The sequence below is a fragment of the Musa acuminata genome, chromosome BXJ1-6 (genome assembly GCF_036884655.1).
Source record: "Musa acuminata AAA Group cultivar baxijiao chromosome BXJ1-6, Cavendish_Baxijiao_AAA, whole genome shotgun sequence".
In the NCBI taxonomy this organism is placed as follows: Eukaryota; Viridiplantae; Streptophyta; class Magnoliopsida; order Zingiberales; family Musaceae; genus Musa; species Musa acuminata.
This window is the reverse complement of record NC_088332.1, coordinates 6704657-6726942: the sequence shown is the minus strand read 5'-3', so window position 1 is coordinate 6726942 and position 22286 is coordinate 6704657. Positions and strand designations below refer to the sequence as shown.

General features: G+C 39.0%; 4 protein-coding genes across 5 annotated transcripts; 3 read left to right on the top strand and 1 right to left on the bottom strand.

Moving 5' to 3' along the window:
* Positions 1 to 3028: 3028 nt before the first annotated feature.
* On the bottom strand, positions 3029 to 10638 carry LOC103987156 (uncharacterized). Of its 2 annotated transcripts, none has more exons than XM_009405368.3 (7): positions 10482 to 10638; positions 7809 to 8163; positions 6409 to 6636; positions 5981 to 6335; positions 5772 to 5896; positions 5489 to 5624; positions 3029 to 4925 (listed from the first exon to the last, which is right to left on the bottom strand). In XM_009405368.3, the coding sequence occupies exons 2-7, from the start codon at positions 8150 to 8152 to the stop codon at positions 4686 to 4688; spliced, it is 1428 nt and encodes a 475-aa protein (XP_009403643.1). In that variant the 5' UTR covers positions 8153 to 8163; positions 10482 to 10638; the 3' UTR covers positions 3029 to 4685. The 2 variants fall into 2 exon arrangements, with proteins under 2 accessions (XP_009403643.1, XP_009403644.1); XM_009405369.3 differs by having other exon boundaries at positions 10405 to 10559.
* Positions 10639 to 11283: 645 nt separating this feature from the next.
* Positions 11284 to 14313, top strand: LOC135675403 (uncharacterized). The gene is made up of 6 exons (XM_065185556.1): positions 11284 to 11582; positions 11658 to 11749; positions 11837 to 11988; positions 12081 to 12130; positions 13411 to 13485; positions 13570 to 14313. The coding sequence occupies exons 1-6, from the start codon at positions 11284 to 11286 to the stop codon at positions 13994 to 13996; spliced, it is 1095 nt and encodes a 364-aa protein (XP_065041628.1). The 3' UTR covers positions 13997 to 14313.
* Positions 14314 to 14649: 336 nt separating this feature from the next.
* Positions 14650 to 19734, top strand: LOC135675909 (protein HHL1, chloroplastic-like). The gene is made up of 6 exons (XM_065186551.1): positions 14650 to 14993; positions 15622 to 15759; positions 17719 to 17805; positions 17918 to 17965; positions 19190 to 19332; positions 19559 to 19734. Exons 1-6 carry the CDS (start codon positions 14718 to 14720, stop codon positions 19569 to 19571), a joined length of 705 nt encoding a protein of 234 aa, XP_065042623.1. The 5' UTR covers positions 14650 to 14717; the 3' UTR covers positions 19572 to 19734.
* A 719-nt stretch (positions 19735 to 20453) lies between these two features.
* Positions 20454 to 21367, top strand: LOC135675402 (MYB-like transcription factor ODO1). The gene is made up of 3 exons (XM_065185555.1): positions 20454 to 20586; positions 20744 to 20873; positions 20962 to 21367. Exons 1-3 carry the CDS (start codon positions 20454 to 20456, stop codon positions 21365 to 21367), a joined length of 669 nt encoding a protein of 222 aa, XP_065041627.1.
* The last annotated feature ends 919 nt before the right edge of the window (positions 21368 to 22286 follow it).

The window sequence follows — 22286 nt, the reverse complement described above, 5'->3', positions numbered from 1 at the left end:
TGAGATGGAAGTGGTACCTGTTTGTGCTTGGATTTTACAGACAGCTCAAACATATTTGAAGACTTCATGCATAAAGAGACAACACAGACATCTCACTTTGAGATTTCCTTAGACACTGTCATATGACCATCTTTTGGTGTAGGTTGTCACTGTGTTCATGGTCCCAGGAGGAACAATGTTCCTAAGAGCTGCAGGTATCAGAGCACCACTGTGTACATGTTCCCAAGAGGACAATGAACACTGGTGATCTGAAGCTTCTACATGAAGTGACAGATCTATTAGTAAGTTGAAGTTGCACAAGGAGGGAGAAAAGTTACACACAGGGCAGAATTACATGGTAGAAGCTAAGTCTGAAGGTAAAGGAAGGCAGAGCTATAGAGGAGGAGGAGCACATGCAATACAAGCTAAGAGAAGAATGGCAGAGGAAGTAGCATCTTCTTCCTCACTGAAGCTGCTCCTCTTGAACTTGCACACCTTTTGCAGCCTCACCACCTCTTGCTTTGGGTCCTTCCCCTTCACCTCATTGTCCTGCTTGTTCCTCTTCAAGGATTCCTGCCTTCTGAATCTGGTTTCTTCTACCTTGGACACCATTTTTATCCCCACCTCCCCCCCTTCAGGAAACAGGTCTCTCTCCAAGCATGGAAAACAAGTCTTCATGGTGCCATTTATATAGGACTGAGTTGAGCTGCCCCCATATTGTCCTCAGTCAGAAAACTGCCCTTTGGCTCTGTTGATCTTACAATTCTTTAACACCAATGAATGAACCTTATCTGCAAGCTATTGGGACATGTCACTCTCACCATCTTGATTGAAAAGTTTGGTCCTACATGCAGGTTCTGGCACAAGCCAGGTAGAATGGCTTGTTGGGCATTGTGTTCAATCCCTAATTTAGAAGATGTTGGATGTTGGAAATTATTTATCTTTTACTGGATGCTTCATATATTTTTATCTGAGTTGTTTTGCTCAAGAAAAAGAAGAAATAAATCACACTATCATCAAGCAAACAAAAAAGAAATGGCAAGAACACATGATCAGCATGTTATGTGACTGACAGAGAAGGAAGGCCAAGAGACTCTTGTGATTTGCACCAAAAAAATAGTAGGGAATAATGGCAAATGAAGGCAAAGAATGAATTGATTTACAGCTGCCTCAATATCTATCTCATTTGCGGTTCTCTGTATGTGGCTGCTTTAGCCTCATCAAAGAGAACAACCTTCATGTGCATTGCCATGTGAGCATGCTGTATGGTGACCCTACCTTCTCTGTCCTGCATTCCGAGGCCCAACTGTTCTTTGTTCTATAACAATCATCAACAAGCATATGCTGTGGTCCTTTCAGATTGCAACTTACCAACAAAACAGGTGAAGAAAAGACATCCAAGCTTCATGATGTGATTCATGTGGAAGGTGGGAAGTAAGAGTTTGATCCTTGGAGTCATCAAATCACTGCATCTCAAGCTACTTTTCCTTTCATCCTACACTAATGACCTCCACCAAATCCAGTAGCGCTGTCCCAATCATGTGATGGACTCACTCAAATGTGGTACAAGAAACTTGAGACAAAAAACAATCTCAGAAACCATTATCTGCACATGCTTTCCTGCGTGCTAATGTGCGCTTCTGTAGCACTCGAATGGAACTCACAGTCGAGTGACAGTGATGGCATATTTCATGCACAATGGGGTGTCGGGCACCGAGAGAACAAAGACAGTGGTGGGTTCAGCAGGCTATGATTTCATGTCCCACTCCCATGTCTGCTATAGAGGTCCACAGCCAAGAACACGATGGACACTTGAGCTCTGTGCTTGACAGTCACTCCTACAGTCTCGAAGTTACATATGCCATATTACTGAGTCCACCATTAGAGATGGAAGCAAGAACTGAGGAGAAAGAACCTTGTGTGCGGCGATTGCTGGATACCTTGCGCTGCTCCATGAACTGGCATGGCGGCGGCGGATGCTTCAGAATGATTGAGGAGTGAAACCAAACAAGCGATGACGGCATCGGCATGCAATCATTGTCAGGCATTCGCGCAGGAATCATAAGGGGGCGGTTCACTGCAGCATCTGCTGCTCGTAAAGAATGGGGCAAGAAGAAGAGGAAGAAGATGGTTAATATATTATGCATGATTGCATGCACAAGAGAAAAAGATTGCATCTCTCTCTCTCTCTCTCTCTCTCTCTTTTATATTATGCATGATTGATTGCATGGTTAATTCTGTATCAATCAAAGAGATGAACGATAAAGGTGAAAGGCAAATCCTATCATCCAATAGGTGGAGTGCAACAACCTGATGAGAAGTGTGGATCTTGGGAGAATCTCCATGATCAGTAAAACGAGTCGTTCGCTTAGAATCTTCAACTTATTATGCTTCTGATGTATTATTAGCATCACATTCATTTACATTTAGGATTAACTGTGGATTGATAGACCAACTCTTCCTATGTTTCTTTATTTCTTTGTCATGTTGGGATTGCTTCGATGAAATACTTGCTATCACAGTTAAATCTCATGAGATAATTATTCACTCCTATATTTGATAGGTTTTAAATCAAAATCTTCAACCGAAAATATAAAATTATATTGAGATACTACACCAACACCATAATAAATAATAATATACCCTTTCCACCTACCTATCTTTTCACCCATTTTGAATCTTCTGCACACTTTGGTTTGGCTCATTTACATTATTTTTTTTAATAACATTATAGTACATTTATTAAGGTACTAAAATTATTATAAAATTATCAAAAAAAAATATCATGAGTGACATCATATTATGCTTCTTTAATTATCGTTTCTCGTAAATCATTATAATATCATATTTTTAGGTTTATAAAATTGGTTTGATTGAGATTAGAAATCTATTTAGATTCATTTATAGAGATTTTACAGTATTATGGTGGCCAAAATACTATAATAAAATTTAGATATTTCTTAAATTAATAATACTATTTGAAATATATATATATATATATATATATACATATTATAATAAAAAAAAGTCAGGAGAACCACAGAACAAATTTATAAAAGGAGAGCATATAAAAATAATAAAACCGGAGATACAATCCTCATGACCAGTACAAATAGACGAATCACAATGAGCTAATCGAAGCACCTGACAATACTAAGTACCCACCAGAGATGAATCAACAGAAGACAACAGTGAAGCTGTCGTCTCCTCCCTACCAGAGAATACCAAGGCAAACCGACACGGAGGAAGAATGGACAGAAGCCAACAGCGAAGCCCGCTGTCGTCTTCTTCCTAGTAGGCGAGGGAGAACACAGTGGCCAATGACACGAAGAAGGCCAAAGCAATCGAATGAATCTCACGGACCGAGAAGTTCTCACCCCCGCCGCTGGTAGTCGGTGGCGGCGCAGGGCCGTCCGCGGCCATGGTTGCCGTGCTCATGAGGGCCATGAGGAGGACGAAGGAAGCGGCGGCGAGAAATGTTCTTGTTGCTGCCATCTCGAGCTACAACGAGTTTACGAGACGAACACTACCCTATCATCCATCATTTATAGCGCTGCGGCGGGAACGAAGCCAGTCAAACCACCGGGTAAGCCCACCGGGAGAACGACATGTGTATTCTTTGGCATCACTCGCAGCACTTCTGGATGTGTATAGCTTGAAGACCACGTAAGTTTCTGGGAAAGAGAAAGTTACCGGAGACAAGTCAAAATCTAGGAAGCTTCCGCAGAGTCGTTGAAGCCGAAGTCAACAACTAATCCCCATGGGTGGTGACAATGTAAGCAAGAACTGCATTTGGTGTGACATTTCTACCGATGCACAGCAGTCAATGAGAAGGTCGAGCAAGGCATGCAGATATTTTTGGCCATTTAGAATGTACGAAGATATTTGCAGCTGCTGGTCTGCATGACTCCAAACCTCGAGAGGTGGACACCCTCTTTCCAAGCATGGCTGCTATGATCTTGATGACCAATGGAACAAGTAAAGTCATTATCTACCAATAATAAAATCAGGACATGTGCAAGGAGAAGTCAATCGAGTAGCTTCATTTTCGAGGAAACGATTAGCAGAGATGAGTTCATTCCAGATAGGAGACAAAAAAGGGAGAAAATAAAGAGAATAGAGACATTTGACATGGTCACAAAATGAGATCGTCAGCATTATTTCCACAAGACAGCTAATTGATATCGCAAAGGGACAACAAAAAAAAGCATTAACTTTGATGTCAGACACAACAAAAATAAAAAGATTTTGCATGTAAATCGATATATGATGATTTTATTTCTTATTTGTTCTAAGACATCAAATTTATCATGACAAGCATCATACATGTATGAAATAAGCTGCTGTAGTCAGAAAGGAGACGAAGTTGCTGATGAGTGAAAACGAACAGAAAAGATCTTTCATCAGGACATAGGCCACGCTTTTGCAATTAGGCAGATGAGTTAACACATGACAATAGAAAGTGGAAAAGGGTCAGTGACATCATTAAGGTTTTAAGGGTTGACCCTCACCGTTGCGGAGGTCTGACATACCAGAACAAACCGGATGTGTCCACCTTGAACAAAGGTAAGATTTGCTAGCAGCTTACGCTTAAGGAGCACCAACTCTCGACAAAGACCGACAAACATCCGTTTCAGTTTTGACCAAAACTGTGATAAAACATTCTAAGAGTCACCAAAAAGCTTAATGATGAAGAAGCTTTAGGATCATAGACCAAAGAAGCCAAGCTCGCTGGCTCTCTCCTTCTCAAATGTCTCAAAGTATTGATATATGATGGTCACAGCAAGCAGTATCCCGGTTCCGGAACCAATTGCACCCATGAAATCTGCTAGAACCGTCAATGCACCAATGCACATGCCACCAAAGGCTGCTGCAGTTGGAATGTACCTGTTCAATTCCTTCTGTAAATTTGACTCCCGATGACCCGGCATAACCATTTGTTGTTCCTGTGCAACACCAAATTCAGAAACCAATGTTAGTACTCAGAAGTATAGTATAGCAATTAATAATATTTAAGTCTAGGCAGCTTCAATTTTCGAATTCTCATTTACATGGTTTCTTTGCCACAACATGATGCTAGCATCCAAATCAAAAGCTTTTGTGGGTAATTAAAGTTCTCATTTCACAAATAAGGATAAGCATCATTGATGTTCTATAGGCCTAATAATTATAACTTACCTTTCACAGAACAAAAAATTGTGCCTTAATTATGCAAGTATCGTAAACTATCTTTCAGCTATCAGAAAGAGTGAAATTAAAAAGCAATCACCATACGCAGCTGGTACATATGTGGCATGCAGGTGTAATGTGGTTCAAGTAAAAGATTAAAAAATATATAATCAATTACAAAGAAAATATATTTTCAAAAGAATAACTTTTAACAAGAAGATATTTTTAAACCTATATGGTCAAATAAGGCAATCAAGGTGCTATCTTGAAAGTGCCACCATTATTTCCACAGGATGCCAAGCTGAAAACGGAATACATCGAGATATCATCTAACGTATACCTTAAGTTGCTTGGCCACATCTCTTGCGGATGATCCAGAGACTTCTATCCAAGTTTTGGAAAAAAGTGCACAGGCTGAAAGCATAAAGATTATATAGAAAAGTGCATGGAATGGATTTGCTGCCATATCTGCCAAGCTGCATAATATGATCCAAAACAAAGATCATAAGAAATACAAGTAAATGAAAAGTAGAAAAGGAAGAGGATTTGTGTCTGATAAGGAAGGGAGGGAAGGAGGATGGGAGAGAGAGAGGGGGGTGGGAAGGAGTGAGAGAGACGATCACCTTGATGGTGCTGTAATATAGTAAGCTATACCACCTACAGGGATGGATTGACCAGAATACTCAGACTCTTTCCATTTACCCAGCAGATTCACAAAGAAATTTCCACTGTATCTCCTGTACAACAACTATAGCGGATATGGAGAAAGTTTAGCCTCAGTAATAAAATGAAGTTCATATGGTTCTACAACAATTTCTTCATAAAGGTATACCTGGGAAATAAAGTACAGGTTAGAGACAAGAGCTGACTGTAAAATTATGGGCATATTAGAGGTGTAGAACAACTTGATAGGGTAGGAACCTTGCTGCCCACGAGCATTCTTTGATCTCACAGGCAATACAACACGAAAACCTTGGAAGTAGATAACTATAAGAAAGACCAGAACTGTAGCAAGCAAGTTGGTCACATTTGGAAGATTCTGACGGTAGAAAGCCTCACGAAGAGCACGGACTTTATCTGTTCGAGTTATCAGGAGATGGAATAAGGCAATAACAGCACCTTCAAATTCAGCACCACGCCCAGTGTTAATGGTTGTTGGGCTAAATGCCTTCCAAATGATATTTTCGCTGCAGAAGGTGCACAATTAGAATTTATTCCAAGTAAAATGGACACAAAAATGCAAAATGTTTTCAAACGTACCAGATATTGGTAGCAATGAACAAAGAAATACCAGAACCCAGACCATAACCTTTCTGAAGAAGTTCATCCAAACAGATGACAATGATACCAGCAAAGAAAAGCTGAAGTATAATGAGAATAGCATTCCCAGTACCAAGTTGGCTGACACTGCCATACATCCCAGATAGAACATATGCAACAGCCTCTCCAATAGCAATTAGAATACCAAGTAACTTTTGTGCACCATTTCTGGAAAAGAAAATGACAATTTTTAGAAGACTGAACCCCCATTTGACTTTGTTGTCATAATGAGAACATAAGCTTGCCCTTAAAACCAAGATTTGGTACAGTTACTTCCAAGTCATCAATTGCTCTTCACACTTAATGGTCGCAACAAACACCTCCAGAAGGACAAAAGACACAACATAAAGAAGGACAATAAACAAAATAATTTGATTCTTTTATATATTACCAGTGCCTATGATTTTTTTCCTTATACATATCATGTTTTTAACCACCATAGAACAAGTAGCAACTAAGAAACCTACTACAAGAGATGGTGTTATCATCAACCAAAGCAATGTATGAAGTGGCAATATTTAGCTTCAAATGGTCTTTCCAAAACATGCTTAAAGGACAAATCCAATGTACAAGACTTCCACCAATGCGAGATCCAGGGAGGACAAAGAGGTCCAGGAAGGACCAATATACATAGCCTTAGACTCAAAATTTGGTCTCTCAAGATGCAAAGAATCAACCTGGTTTCCAAGATAAGCTTGCTAACTAGAAAACCTATCTGAAATACACTGATATCATAAGCAATTCATCCTAATATTTAATTGCAATCCAATTCCATTAGTCATGTAACAGGTGGTGTGAACTCATAATCAACTTGGCCATTTGATTTTAGTGGAGTTCAAAGCAGGTTGAGGGAACCCAACCAACCGTTGAATTGGCCAATCAGCGCAACCTCCCATTCTAATATGCAATCGATGGTTCAATGCAATACAGTCCCTACAACCACTAGTTCACTATCAGCAGAAAAAAGAGAACTTTTATTAAGTGATTAGGCAGATAAAGATATCTGAAAAATGACAATGACTTGACGAAAACAGCTAGTGGTAATGGTCAGCTGCCTCACATGTTCACTAAAGCCAATAGTAAATTTAGGACTTGTCATTTTAATACAGTTACCATGTTCAATAGCATCCTCTTATAATGATACTAACAATATAATGAACTACATGTTCAATCATCTAACCAAACTTGTCCTGCAATGATATGGCAACACCAAAACCAAGACTCTCTAGTGTGTATCTAAAGGTAGAAGAATTTCTGAAACTGTTACCACTCGACCATTCAAACCTCAGAGACAAAAGTTTCCAATGATGACACCAAATATTTTCATAAGCAGCACTTACAAAAGAGCTCGATCCTCCCGTACGCTGTTGTCAACTTCGATAATCTTGGAACCAACCAAGAGTTGCATCACCAATCCAGAAGTCACAATTGGAGTTATTCCAAGCTCCATGACAGTTCCACGATTAGATGCAAGAATAACTCGCATCCAGTAAAAAGGATCGGCTCCAGTGGTTGAATGTATGCCATAAAGTGGAAGCTGACTGCAAACCAGAAAAATAAAGAGAGCAATAACTGTATAGATGACCTTTTCCCTGAATGGAATTTTTCGATCAGCACTTTGAACCTCAGGCAAGAAAGCCAAAAATGGTCTAACAAGATGAAGCACTCTAAATCCTCCAGCCATTCTCTTGCAGCCTGACAACAACAAATAATGACAGAATTACAGAATGAACAAATACAAGCTAGTGGAGCCAACCCTATTGCTTTATCAACTACATAATCAAGAATCAAGGATAGAGATAAGAAATATGCTGAATGAAATATGGAAACATTGGCAAATGCCACATATATCCCTTATAAGAGAAACTGACGTATGACCATATAAACCAGGACATAGTTCACCTCTGCAGACCAATAATTTAAGCGAGAAGAAATACAAGTTATCTAAATCATCTCACAATAAAGACTAAAGCAAATTACAATATCAACACATGTATTCTTAATTTAATTACTGAATTATGCTCATTGAGTCCATTTGCAGCTGCAACTTTAATGCCCATTCCCTTTCAGCATACATACAATATATGAACAAAATATTTAAGAAAATGCTTCAAATGCACCAAACGTATAGCAGAACCATTTGGCTGAGATGTAAGATGAAATCTACAGTAATACTTTCAATTTCAACACCATGTCACTAACAATTTTATTTCATGTTGCAACCAACTTTTAATGTCAACAAAAATGTATTTATCTAGGATTCATCCGGCAAATTTGGCCATCCAAAGTTTATCAAAAATAAAAATGTCTTTTAGCACACATCTTACTGCACGTCTAATCATTAAGACTTGCATAATAAATAAACATGAGTAGTGAGTACCTAGGCATGCAATAGGAGATGAGTAGAGAGTAAACATATTAAGCATATAAGATGCAGCAGATAAAAGGAAACATAGTTCCCAAATCTGCTTATCATTATTTGGACTCTAACATTAATCAACCAAGCTAAAATAGGCCAATTCAACTGACCAAAAGTTATATCAGCTTAAAACAACTAGGATGGCAGAGATCCAGCTACAAGACCCATAAGCATGTATCACTCGGCATGGGGATTTTCAGCTAAATGAGAAGGAGTGCATCTCCCATATCCACCTATAACTACCTACACCTTCACACAAGCCATCCAATCAGACACCAAGAAGATATGGTCACCAGCAGCTTGATCAAGAAATGAGAACATGAGAAGAGGGGCACACTGTCATTGTCCCTAACAATGAGTAAAAACAAAAGGAGGAGATACTTATTTTGCATACTTCCGTTCTCCTGTTGTCCAAATTTGAAGTATTTCCTATTTATTCTGGGATTTTAAAACTCTTAAGTATTTTTTTATTTTTAATTTGTTTTCCTCCAACCCAACGAGCACAATCAAATCCCATTCCAAATTACAAACCTCCCTGTAGAAATAAGCCAATATCCTCAAATTGACTGTGATTGAATGAGCCTTGATGGAGATATGAAAGGGAGTAAAGCTAGTGATGCATGGGGAAAACAAAATAATTAAAAAAATTCAGGCAAAGCAAATTATCAGCAAATAAACCAGTCCAATTAATGTAGGAAACTAAATAGCAGCAGTGAGATATTTTACCTAACAAAAGGCCTCATTTAGACAAAGAATAATCCTGACAGGCCAAATCCCAGTGTAAACAGGCATCAAAGATGTAATAGGAGTCCACCCACGATACATCAGCCAACAATAATAGAAAGAAGAAATAGAATTTCATTCATTGTCATCAAACAAGGTAGATATTCAAAATGGATAAACTCTTAGAAAGATTATTGATGATGTAGCATGTCAATCATTAAATGAAGAATAGCACATCTACTACCATTTAGTTAAGTTGTGAATTAAATGAATCAAATTAGACACATTGATTGACTGAAAAACAGAGGGCACAGCTTGAAATCAGAATGTTCTCCAGAAATTGAAATCAACATCCAAAGGTCACCTGCGACCACGATGTCCATGAGTCGGGAGATGGTGGGATCACCTACAAAGATACAAAATATCTTCCCAAAGGCAGGATGATGTATTCACTAATTACGATTTATCACGGAATTCTGCATGGGTCTACGAGATCAAGCAAGGAATTACTGGATGGACCACCAACGTTCCTACGACCGATCCGGAATGGCAGGATCTTGAAAAACTAGGGTATGAATGATTTTATGCAAACAAATAACAAGAGCATCACAGTATATAAATCGTCAGTAATCTAACAAAAAAGAAAATTTTGGGGCAAACAAATATCAAAGATCCAGAGCATCCATGATCAAAGAAATCAAGAAAATCTAACACGAAACAAACATCAAACAAACACAAACAAAGGAAAGCAGCCACAAGAAAAAAGGGAACAAGATTCTGCCGATTGATCTTACGCGTAACCAGACAGATCTACACAAATCTGCCTCGATCCAGATCTGCGCAAATCGAGAGACAAGAGTTAATTCAATACCTCCCAACTGCCACCAGATCCCGCGTCGCGTTACCCTCAGCCGGATGCTCTCTCTCTCTCTCTCTCTCTCTCAGATTTATCAGGTAAACAGATCAGGTGACATAACCAGGGCAAAAGATCTCGTGAGATCGAGGAAGACGAGTACGCGCACCGAGTCGACGTCCTTCGTAAGAAGAACCGGGTTCGGGTTCGGTTTCGGGTTCGGGTTTCGAACGTCAATCCATAACTGAACCTAACTCCAAGATTAAATTTACAGAAACGTCGTTCAACTTTTATTAATAAATGGAAGATTGAGAATATATGTTTGGGATTTATTATGTTTCTTAGTTTGTTCTATAAAATAAATAATCAATAACGAATAGTCATCAACAATAATAATAAAATTGCAAGTTTTAATTATTTGGAATTGAATACATTGATCTTTTGTCATCAAAAGTCATATATTTAATTAAGTCTCAAATATTTAAAATTTTATTTAAATTTTTATTAATTTTTTGTGATATTTCTCTTACTATTAATATTTTTCAAGATGTCAACTACATGTTATAAGATCAAATCTTATCTTTATTACTTACTTATTATAAAAAATTTACAAATTATGATATAACCAATTTAACATAATATATTTCTAATTGGATATATATATATACATATAAATATACATATATATATATATATACATATATATATATATATACATATAAATATACATATATATATATATACATATATATATATATATATATATATATATATATATATATATTGTGTGTGTGTGTGTGTGTGTTAAAATGAAGGTCAAATGCAAAGTCTGTTGGCCGCCGCCTCGTTCAAAAAATTCGACCGTTGGCGTCTCTCCCTTCTTCGCGTTTTATCTGTGTTCGACGAGAGGCCCCGACAATCCCTAACGCCCACCGAGAGAACCGACAGCGGCTGCGGCATGCTTCTGAGCCCAGGGTTTCGGTCCGCTGCCGCCATGGCCGGGTGGGACGAGGAAGCCCTCCTCTTCGCGACCGTCGTCGTGGAGGACACGCCCGTGAGGGAATCCCGTCAGCACAAGCGGAGGCGCCTCAGGACCCCCTTATCGACCACCTCCACGAGGTCTTCAATCCCATCCTCTTCCTCCTCCGCCCGTATTCTCTTGTCTACCAGTTCTTGATCTTTTCCCCTTTGCAGAAAGCGGGCGCCGCGGAGGAAGCCTGCGGTCTCGATTCCGCCCGTGGTGCTTCGTCTCGACGACGACGACGACGACGAAGAAAAAGCCGCTGGTATGGTTTTTTCTTTTATCTTCTCCTCGGCCGTCTTTCTGTGGATTGGCGTGTTCGTTTTCCCACAGAATATGGTTCTTTGAACAGATCGTGGCGGTGAGACAACGAACAAGGAGACCGAGGCGGCGGTGGCCGTCGACGGAGCAAAGCAGATAGACAAAGAAGGATCTTTGTCTGAGAAGGCACCGATCAAGGGGTTGCCGTGCATGGATCGGTTGAGGGAAGAGCTATCCTGCGCTGTAAGAGGCTTTTCTTGAGCCGACTCTTTGACTAATACCAGGAGTAAATACATCCTCTTTTGTAATCATCAAGGTGGCTTCTTTTGATGCAGATTTGTCTGGAGATTTGCTATGAGCCAAGCACTACTCCTTGTGGGCACAGGTAATATCCCAACTGGTGATTGTGATGTAGAGTTAAATGCATTTGTTCTTTGATGTGATGGCTAAGATCTTGAAGAGAAAACCAAAGCCCTCAGTTTTGCAATTGGGTTAAACATGTCAACTTCTTTGCTTTGAATATGTTGCATGGGATTAGGAAAACAAATCAAACCCTAGAATTGTTCTACACTCTGCTTACTCATCCTGCTTTGTTCTTGTGATTGGTAAATAGTTGTTGTTAGTCCATGAATAAGAATGAGCAAGGTGGGAATTTAGGATTTCTCCAAAGAAGACACTATAATCTACTTAAGCTTGAGAATTAATTGTGAATTTAAAGACAGAACTACTAATTATCCTGCTTCTAATTTGCCTTCACTTTACTATTTCTTTTTTTCACCATCCTTCTGCAAAGTCCTAAGGTATATGGAATTATGAATTCTTATGCATCAAAGAGGGCTGATGAATGCTGTGAGGGAAGGAGCAAAGAGAGTCCATGTGGAATCAGATGCAATTGCCTTGATGTCTACTTTGTGCAAGCAAAAAAATTCTCCTTGGTACATTTTTAATGTAACCATAGGTATATATTGGTTTCTTACAGTGTTTTAAAGGATTATAGAATTACACAAAAATTGAAGATTAGCTAATTAGTTTCCAAATTGTGCCTGAGCACATGGACTTGACAAGTTATGGAAAGGAAATTTGAACCTTGAACTCAATATTTTGTTTGGCTACTCTTTTGTTATAGTCAGAAACTTTTTGTTACTGTCCAATTAAGTGTTAGGGTTGATAAGTATTGTTTTAGAATCCTAATATGAATCAAATTACTTGGATACTTAAGCATGCAAAGAAAACTTTTAGAATTAAGTTTTGATTTTTTATTCAAGTATCTCTAAAAAAGATCAAGCGAAAGTTTTTAAGGATTTATGTGAGATCTTAGATTTGAATTTGGATTAACAAAGAAGAAACACTTATTCCTTATAATTGACAATCTCATGTGGTGAAGGATTTGAATTGTTCACCGTGGGTAAAAATTGTTGAACCATGTACATCTTTACTTTAAATTATTTATTTGATAGTTGATTTCTAAATTTTTTTTTGGCATCCATATCTTCTCCCTCGACAAAGAACTGACAAGTTATGGAAAGGGAATTTGGCTAATGAACTTGATATTATTTGTTCTTTCATAATTGTCCAATTAAGTAATACTACATTCGCTTCCTTTTTCTCAAAATGAAAACCAATGCTGCATCATCTTACTGATAAAGATCACATTCTTATTCGCAGCTTTTGCATCAAATGCTTGAAATCTGCCGCTAATAAATGCGGAAAGAAATGCCCAAAATGTAGGCAACTGATAAGGTAATCTTTGCTACTGCTCTTTCTTCTTCGGCTTCAGCAAAATATGCTCCATCTTCATCTGAGAGGAAGTCGCCATTGTTGCAGCAATGCGAGATCTTGCACCATAAATACGGTATTGTGGAACACAATTCAGCTTCTATTCCCTGAAGAAGTGGAAGCACGGAAGAGCAGCAGCGCAGTCGCTGCTACTCCACGTGGTGGCAAAACCCAGAGCAGCAGTTCTGAACAGAACAACAGCAACAGAAACATCAGTAGCAGAAGCATCAGGAGAAGTGCAGCTCAAGCTTCTTCCCAGGTGACGGAGAGAGACACCAGGAGCTTCAGAAGAAGGATTGGCCCGAGCCAGTCGGAGGACGCAGCCATGGCTTTGAGGTTGCAAAGGGAAGAATTCAGGGTGGCATTTCAAGGCAGCCGCGAGCAACAGCTACGCGCACTCCGTTCTGCTCGAGCCAATCTTAGAGCTGCCGCCTCCATGACCGTCTACGGTCGCCTAAGGGGCCGAACAACGTAACATAGCGATTGATTGACCGGTTGATGACAATGCTCTGCTGCATTCTCTTTGCCATTTCAAATTCTTTCTGATGGCTACTATTCTCATAGTGTTCAGAAAGAAAGATTCAAAGAATCAGGCAGGAACCGTGGAAATCTTTGTGCTAGTTGGTCAACTCTTAATCCAATGTTATTCTGAATTCAAATGAATTATTTATGACTCAAACACAATAGTCAACTGTTACGTTACTGTGTCTTGTTTGCAGGTCAACCTCATTTTGTTACTACAAAATACTGTTAATTCCCATCATTTTCCTATTGATGAAGGAGAGATTCAAAGAATTTGAAGCTGAATTTTAAATCTTAATCCAATGTTATCTGAAGTTAAATGAAGTATATTGACTCAAACAGAGTATGTCAACTGTTACTATTTTGACTTTCTTGTATGATTATTTCTTACTACATAATACAGTAAATACTATGAGCCGTGCAATCTTGCAGGCAATGTGAGAATTAGTGGTAATGGAAAGTCCAAATATTATGAGCCAAAAAAAACTAAAGAAATGTACGTGGCAAGCAAACGAGTGGTGTTTAAAGACACTTTGCTTCTCTGTTGGGTGAACCCCACGTTTGTTGTGGCGGGCCCCACTCGAACCAGAGTAGGAGAGCGAACGTTCGGATAAGAAATCGAGGGGGGAGAGGGAGACGGGGGTCGAGAGGAGGAGAAGAGGATCGAGGTGACCATGTCGATGGGCTCGCTCGTTCGGCTTCCTACCTGCAACCCGAAAGGAGCGCTGCTTCAAGAAGACGCCCGCTTCTTCTTGCGCGGCTCGCCCCTTGCCAGCGTCAAGACCGGCAACAAGCGTCAGCAGCGGCGGCGGAATCTGCTGGTTGTGGAAGCCAAGGGGAAGAGGGGGATGATGGCGGGTCGGCAGTCCCAGCGCCCTCCCCCTCCCCGTCTCCCCAAGATCGAGGACGACGGCAACCCTCGCTTCGTTGTCTTCATCCGCACCTCCAACGTATCGTGTCATCAGCATTCCCCCACCCCCCCTTCTTTCTCTCTCTCTTTCTTTTCTGTCCTCAAGATTGAGGAAATTTAATGATAATTTTCAATCAAAGCCTTAAATTTTGCTGATTTTGTTATTGCTTTTTTCGGATTGATAAACATTGGGTTTTACAAGTCTAGAGGGAAGCTCATTTTTTGTCACTAAATTTAGCGAATTTTAGTTCTTTAGAAAGGTATTCAAGAAAAGTTGAATCCAAATAAGCATGTTGATAGGCCTACGCCCATGAAGGAGAGGGCAATTGGCAAGCCCAATTTTTGATTCATTAGCTTCACTAGAGTGAGTGAAACTGCTGAAAGGACCAACTATTTTTGGTACACAGCAGAACCCTACTTGATGATATTGTTCAACCCATACTTGGACACCTAAGGATGAGCAACGTATCATAAGAAAGATAATAGTTTGCATCATCATTGTCATAAATAAATATGTGTTGGAAGCGCTTTAGAGTCACCTGACAAAAAAGTGTTCAAAGGAGATGAGTAAACCTCACACAGCTTGTTGTTTTGTTGGATCTTATGTATCTAATGACATTCAATTTGTTAATCACAAACTGAAGGCATATGATGTGGTAATTTTGCAGGTGTATCTTTGGTACCCGCTTAGTATAATAAGTGGCGGCACAACTGCGAAGATTATGGTGGCAGCAAAAGATAACTTTCTCGGAAAATATATCTACAAAGACACCATTGCTCGAAATATTGCAGCTGTTATATATAGAGTAATGCTTTCTCTTGGTATCTCTCATGTCCTTCATTTTCTCAACCACCTACTCTACGAATAAAAGAATGAAGATAAACTATTCACTATGTTGTCCACAATGATGCTTGGATTGTTTAGCTGTCCTTTTCTTTTTCCAGCTTATATGGGTCAGTTAAGACGCTCAGCTCTTATGCCATACCTTTTGTGTCTGCTCTAAGTTGAACACAACTTTTCCTTTCTGTGTTAGACATAGTCTTAGTGAAACTTATATTGAATCCTCCCCTGAAACTCTATCAATTCTGTATCAATCCTTGACTCCCTGTTCCTTTGTCACTATTGAACTTCAACACAAGTATTCACCAAAAGTTAACATATCAGGTTTTAATGAACCCTGCTTTACACCTTCCAAAGCTGCAAGAAATAGTTTTTAGGATTTGTGGGAAACATAGGCATAGCAGGGAATGAGTGAAAATCATCATTCTAACTTATGCATGCATGAAATAGCACTTGTTATATCATAATTCTCTCCTCTGTTTTTGTTTAGATGTGACTGAATTGTTCTCGAAATCATTGTATTTTATTTGCTTCAATTTTCCTAGCCTATCCAGCACATTCATATTCTTGCTTGCTAGCATTAACCCATATGATGCAAGCTAGTTGGTTAGGAAATCATTTCACTTCATATCTCTATATTACCATTATTTGGTTTAAATTATAGGAATAGTTGTGTATCAACAACCTTATTCTTGGATCTAACACCTTATCTCAAAGATGATAATCATGCAACTTCATATGATTTTAAGTTGTAACTTCACTCCTCTTATGATTACAGTTACATCTAGTGGTTTAAGTATTTATCTTGATAAAAAGGGTATCTCCTGTGAGCTTGATGGAATATAATCGGAACTGTTTCCTTGTTCGCTGGTGTCTTTCATGTTTTTTAGTTAAATTCACATAATTGGTTGCTGGTAGTGTTTGTTAGGCAGATCTTTCTCTTTTAGATTATACCAGTGCTATTCTTGTCCTAGATTTATCTTGATAAAAGAATGTCGTTTATTTCTTAGTAATTGCTTGGTTTTATACAGAATTTTCTGGATTCATAAATTCATTGGAAACAGCTAGCAGTGGTCAGAACCTGCTGAGAATAATACAGCCATGAATTGGCTAGAAATTAGTCCGAATTGACCAGATTTCATCAATGTTGACTTAGACCAGCTGAGTTCCAATCAGATTTAGTCGAGTTTGAACTAGAATAGCATGAATCTTGAATAAGCCCGGATGCACCAGTTCTAGAATCTCCACTGTCTGGAAGCTTAATGTGAATCATGATTCCTTATATTCAGAATCATTATTTTGTGTATCCTGTATATTAAGGAATATGGCACCACAATCCGATGTAGATTTCAAAACCTTTTCTTTTTCTTGTATGTTAGTTATTGGACACAAATAAAATGGGAAAAGCATAGTTAAAACTAAGCTCACTTGTCTGAACGTTTTATCCTACACACATGTATTCATTATATGTATGCTTCCTAGATGTTTTGACATTGCTTCATTCCTGAACCCACACCAGCCTTCAAGTCTGTATCTGCACCAAGTTTGGGGTATTTAGGTCCAAACAATTCCCTGAAAAATTTTGGGAATTTCTTGTTTGATCTACATGATCCATTAAGGGATGAGTTGGTCCTACAAGTGGTGTTGAATCTACACAACCTCAGAAGAACTAGTGGGCTACAATTGCTTAGCCATTTCATCATTTGAGTTCTCTTATACCATTGCGTGCAGCTTGAACTGTGTAAGATACCACGTTCTCACAGAATAACATGATGCAACTAACTTAAAGAATTTTATAAAGAAGACTATCCTTTATCAGATTTTTGCATTTTGTTTTTAAGAAGTTCATTGTGATAATTTCTAGTCTATTTTAGAAGCTTTTAAATTTTCAACTGTAAGTAAATTGCTTGTCATGTGTAAACAGGATGAGAAGGAAATACAAAAGACAGCAGTTAAACAATACCGTGTTTTGCGATCTGCTACATCATTTAGATATGGTTACAAACTTGTTGTAAGGCTTTACAATCCTAAAATTAAATATATATTGTTGGTGTTGCTAGAGAGAGGAGCATCTTTCTCCCTCAGTGTGTAAAATTCCTGCTAATTTGCTTTGATCTTTGCAGGAAAATAACAATTTGAGGGCTGCAATTTCTACTTCCAATGTCATTGAAGTATGTTTTTTCTCCTTTTTTTTCTTAGTGTCTTATCTCCTATTCAGCACTCATAGGATGAAGTTATTTTTTGCATCACATGCATAGTTTTGCAATAAATGCTTTAGATCAGGAAAAAAAAGATGGTACTTACGTGATCCCTCTATGATGTACATAATTTTTTTTATCGATATTTCTAGAGTGCTACAGATACTTTGCCATGATGGTGCCTAAAGCTGCTTATTGGATAGAATTGACCAATATTCACACAGTTGCATGATTTCATTTATCTGCTCTAAATTCAGCATCAAGTGAGTTTACATAGTCGTGTAAATTTTGCTGGTTTATTGATTTTTAGAATATCTTGTGTTGAGTTATCTATATTGGAGTATGAGAATTTTATATCTGCACAATGATGAGAAAATATTTTATATGTTAACTTCTGCTCTCTTTTTTTCACGAAGACTGTATTTGTGATCTTATTCATGACACTGCAAGATACCTCTTCTTTTTATATGTTTAACATCTCAGCAAGAACATTGAAAGGATCTATTGTGATTACCAGTAACATTACATTAAGAGCTTTTGTGTATGCTTAGGGCACAATGTTAATCCTTAGAAGATGGAAGCACAGAATCTTTCTTCCTTTCTACATGTGAGCCTAAGGGGCTTTGAAATGCACATGTGGTACACCATCATGTTGCACTATCAAGCACTGGTGCTATGCGTATATGGGTAAACTAGACTATAAGTTGATACTGATCTTCCATAAACCTACAATCCTTCCCTTCTCCTAGCAACACCAAGTGGACTCTAACCTTAAACCCCACCGGTACTACTTGTAGGATCGAAGTGCTTACCACTGTACCACAGCTATAACTTATGTTGAGGGCACAACCTTGATCTTTTCAATATGGCAACATAGTCCTCCTCATATGTTGTAGACGGCCATGGAACGGGCTTAGCAGTTCACATGTAGTGCACCAGTAGCTTGGGCTATAAGAACCAATATCATGAACTGGTGTAAGACCCATATGTTCCTAAGGTACCTCTCTTGATCATATATTCGGTAGGGTCGTCATGCATTTGAATTACCATGGAAGTGCTTGAGATAAATTTTCTCAAGAAACAAAAAAAATTTACATTTGTTTTTGTCAGACTAAATTCTGACTTTTCATTATGATAATTGTCACTTCACTGTTAAAGATTGTCGGAGCTTGATAAATAATTGTGTTTTCTTTACAGCTTCCAACACAGGAAGAGCTTAAAACCGTCCTTGACAAGGTGAAAGACTTATTCGGCAATGCTACTAGTGGTGCTAAAGAGTCATTTGGAAAGCTTACATCCTTGGGTTCATTAACTGATGAGGAACCAGAATCACAATCCGAGTGAGTATTACAAATAAAAAATGATCTTTTTCTCTGAGCTGTCTAGTAAAAGTTAAAATTTGGTCATTTAGTTAGGCCACATGCTTGTTTCAGTTGTTATTAGTATGTTTAGATGTTCACTTTTATGATATTGTGAATGGAGAAATCATAAACAACTCTTTTTGGTTTCTTATAAACAACAGTTACACAAATGTTTGACACAAGCCATTTATCCTCCTTGTTGCAGAGTGAAGAGTTGAAGGAATATGGACTTCTGACATCAAGATGGCCAAAGATCTCTGTGGGCTGATATCTTTTCTGATGTTATCAAATCTTTACCTTCGTTGTTCGTACTCGACAGCTCAAACTTTTGTGTACATCTCTTCTAGATCATCGAGTGAAATTGTTCACCTTTTCTTTCAATCTCCACTAAGTTATTTGGAGTTGCAAGTTCTGCTATTTGCAAATGGTATTTCAAAGCCTTACAAGAACAGATATGTTGTAAAAGAACTCCATTGTCATATTATCTGAAAAGGACTTGGATTCTCCATAATTCATACCATGAGATGGTTGTCAGAGATCAATTTGAGGGCAGCCTTGAACAGAGTGGAACGCAAAAGATTCTATTGCAGGAAGAATGAACAGAGAAGCAGAGAACAATGGAATCTTGAAATGGATAGTAGAGTCTGGGCAGCAGCATTTCCACATGCGTCGTATCCTCTCCCTCTCCCTCTTCTTGTGTGATGCGCACCTGAAGACAAAAATTCGAGGCAGAATCTTCGGGTATCATGGAAGGAATCTCTTCACTTCCTCCTCTTCCTCCTCGAGACAACAGAAGATACAGCAGACATGAGTGCTTGCTCTCCTGCTCCTCAACCACCGCCATGTCGTAATCCATCTCAAAGCATCTTCTCGCGAGACTTCCGGAGGTGGCTGACTCTCTCTCTCTCTTTCTCTCTCTCTCTCTCTCCCTCTCTCTCGCTTCGATCATTTGTTTAAGCAACCCATGAACTGGCAGCATCTAGAGACCCGATCTATAAGACCTTGTCGGGGATTCATGCATGAACTTTGCACCCACAACTTCTACTTTGTTCCTCTCTCTTTCTCTCTCTCTCTCTCTCTCTCTCTCTCTCTCTCTGGAGATGGGGAGGCAACCCTGCTGTGACAAGGCCGGGATGAGAAGGGGGGCATGGACAGCAGAGGAAGACCAGAAGCTCATAAACTTCATCATCAACAATGGCATTCATTGTTGGCGCCTCGTGCCCAAGCTTGCTGGTACCTACCGGACCTTGTCCGATGATTTCTTACAGTTTGGACGACGAGTTGTGTCGAATCAAACTCCTTTCTGCCTTCGTTCAGCTCACCGAATCATTAGGGTCTGTTTGCTGACCATGTTCGTGGTACGTTTGTTTCTTTTGCTGCTTTGCTATAGGTCTGATGAGATGCGGGAAGAGCTGCAGGCTAAGATGGACTAACTACCTTCGTCCTGACCTCAAGCGAGAGGCCATTTCCCAGGAAGAAGAGAGCCAAATCATCCAACTCCATTCGCGTCTCGGGAACAGGTAACCTCGCACGAGAAAGATTCTACGTCGATCTCACGCTCTTATTCTCGCCTTGCATGCCGCCGAGTAATTTAGCCTTTCGCCTCAGATGGTCCAAGATCGCATCATATTTCCCTGGCCGAACCGATAACGAGATCAAGAACCATTGGAACACCCGAATCAAGAAGAGACTCAACCTCCTCGGCCTGAATCCTGCGACTCACGAGCTCATCAATCCGCCAAATGCCAGTCCGGAGATGATGATCGATATGAAACAGAAGGAAATCGGAGTCAGCTCGGAAGACAAATCTGGCTTCGAGCATAGGATTTGGATGACATTCCAGAGCATGAATGCAGAGGAGAATAGGCTGCAGGTCAACTCTTCAGGCAGCTGCAGCTCCTCCTTCTCAGTGCAAGACTCGCTCTGCCCTTCTTCGAGCAAGGATAACTCTTTTCCTTCATCGGAAGCAACCATTTCTCTTGACGATCTCTTCTTCTATGGGAACTTGCTATGAGTCATCGTCTTGAGCAAAAGAAGCTCTTTTCTTGGAGATAATTCCATATTCTTTTCATCAGATTAGGAATTCAGATTTCAGAATGTAGTTCAGCATTAATTCTTTGTAATCTTCATATTCTTCAAACAAGAATAAGCCTAAACTATTAAATTGTTTGCTTGCATACAGCAGATATGCCTGCAAAGTCAGCATTGACTTTGTGTTCTTGGAAGTTTGCCAAACATGCCTACAAGGTTTGGATCTACATAAGCTGCCATTATAAATCACAGAGTGAGAAGGTCTCACCCCTAAGATCAAGGAGGATGCATGATGGCTGATGGAATCCAAGGGACAGAGGAATATAATTGGGATCAACCATCATCTCATGTTCTTGGAAGTGTGCTTGATTTTTGTACTAGAGTGCAGTTGTTTAGTCATAAATCAATTGCTCATCATTGGATGAGGGGACAATAAACATTTCATGCACATGGCTTAGATCAATATCTGGATGTCATCTTCCAGAGGGTTATGATCTTTATAATAATGTAATTGGCACCCTTGGCATCATATCAGAAAAATCAAAGGAAAAAGTAGATTTGTTACGTCTTAACGATGTAGCGTTAATTAAAACTCTAATCATAACTTAATATGGGATTAGAAGAAAAAAGGATTATTTGAAAGAAAAAATGCTTCGATTCGATTCGATTGTTATAATTTTTTGGTATGTTGGTCTGAACATCATTATCACTGAATTGATCGGTATAAATAAATCTTTGATGTTTTTTTTTTTCTATTCAGTTTCTTTTTCTGATTTCTTGAGATTTTATTTTTACATGATATTTGAAATCTTTTGATCAGTCTGTAATCTCATTATTGTATTGTTGAATAATTGATCTCATTTGCTCCAAAATGTACCTTAGCCCCCAAAGTAAGTAATATA

Bases quoted from the DNA above. Each gene is read 5' to 3' on its own strand.
- LOC135675402 (XM_065185555.1), top strand. From the start codon at position 20,454: ATGGGGAGGCAACCCTGCTGTGACAAGGCCGGGATGAGAAGGGGGGCA. The intron at 20,587-20,743 runs GTACCTACCGGA...GCTTTGCTATAG, and splicing joins CCTCGTGCCCAAGCTTGCTG to GTCTGATGAGATGCGGGAAG. The intron at 20,874-20,961 runs GTAACCTCGCAC...CTTTCGCCTCAG, and splicing joins CATTCGCGTCTCGGGAACAG to ATGGTCCAAGATCGCATCAT.
- LOC103987156 (XM_009405368.3), bottom strand. From the start codon at position 8,152: ATGGCTGGAGGATTTAGAGTGCTTCATCTTGTTAGACCATTTTTGGCT. The intron at 5,625-5,771 runs GTGATCGTCTCT...CATATTATGCAG, and splicing joins TATATTACAGCACCATCAAG to CTTGGCAGATATGGCAGCAA. The intron at 4,926-5,488 runs GTATACGTTAGA...GGTGTTGCACAG, and splicing joins ATGTGGCCAAGCAACTTAAG to GAACAACAAATGGTTATGCC.
- LOC135675403 (XM_065185556.1), top strand. From the start codon at position 11,284: ATGCAAAGTCTGTTGGCCGCCGCCTCGTTCAAAAAATTCGACCGTTGG. The intron at 11,750-11,836 runs GTATGGTTTTTT...TTCTTTGAACAG, and splicing joins CGACGAAGAAAAAGCCGCTG to ATCGTGGCGGTGAGACAACG. The intron at 12,131-13,410 runs GTAATATCCCAA...TCTTATTCGCAG, and splicing joins ACTACTCCTTGTGGGCACAG to CTTTTGCATCAAATGCTTGA.
- LOC135675909 (XM_065186551.1), top strand. From the start codon at position 14,718: ATGTCGATGGGCTCGCTCGTTCGGCTTCCTACCTGCAACCCGAAAGGA. The intron at 15,760-17,718 runs GTAATGCTTTCT...ATGTGTAAACAG, and splicing joins TTGCAGCTGTTATATATAGA to GATGAGAAGGAAATACAAAA. The intron at 17,966-19,189 runs GTATGTTTTTTC...TTTTCTTTACAG, and splicing joins CTACTTCCAATGTCATTGAA to CTTCCAACACAGGAAGAGCT.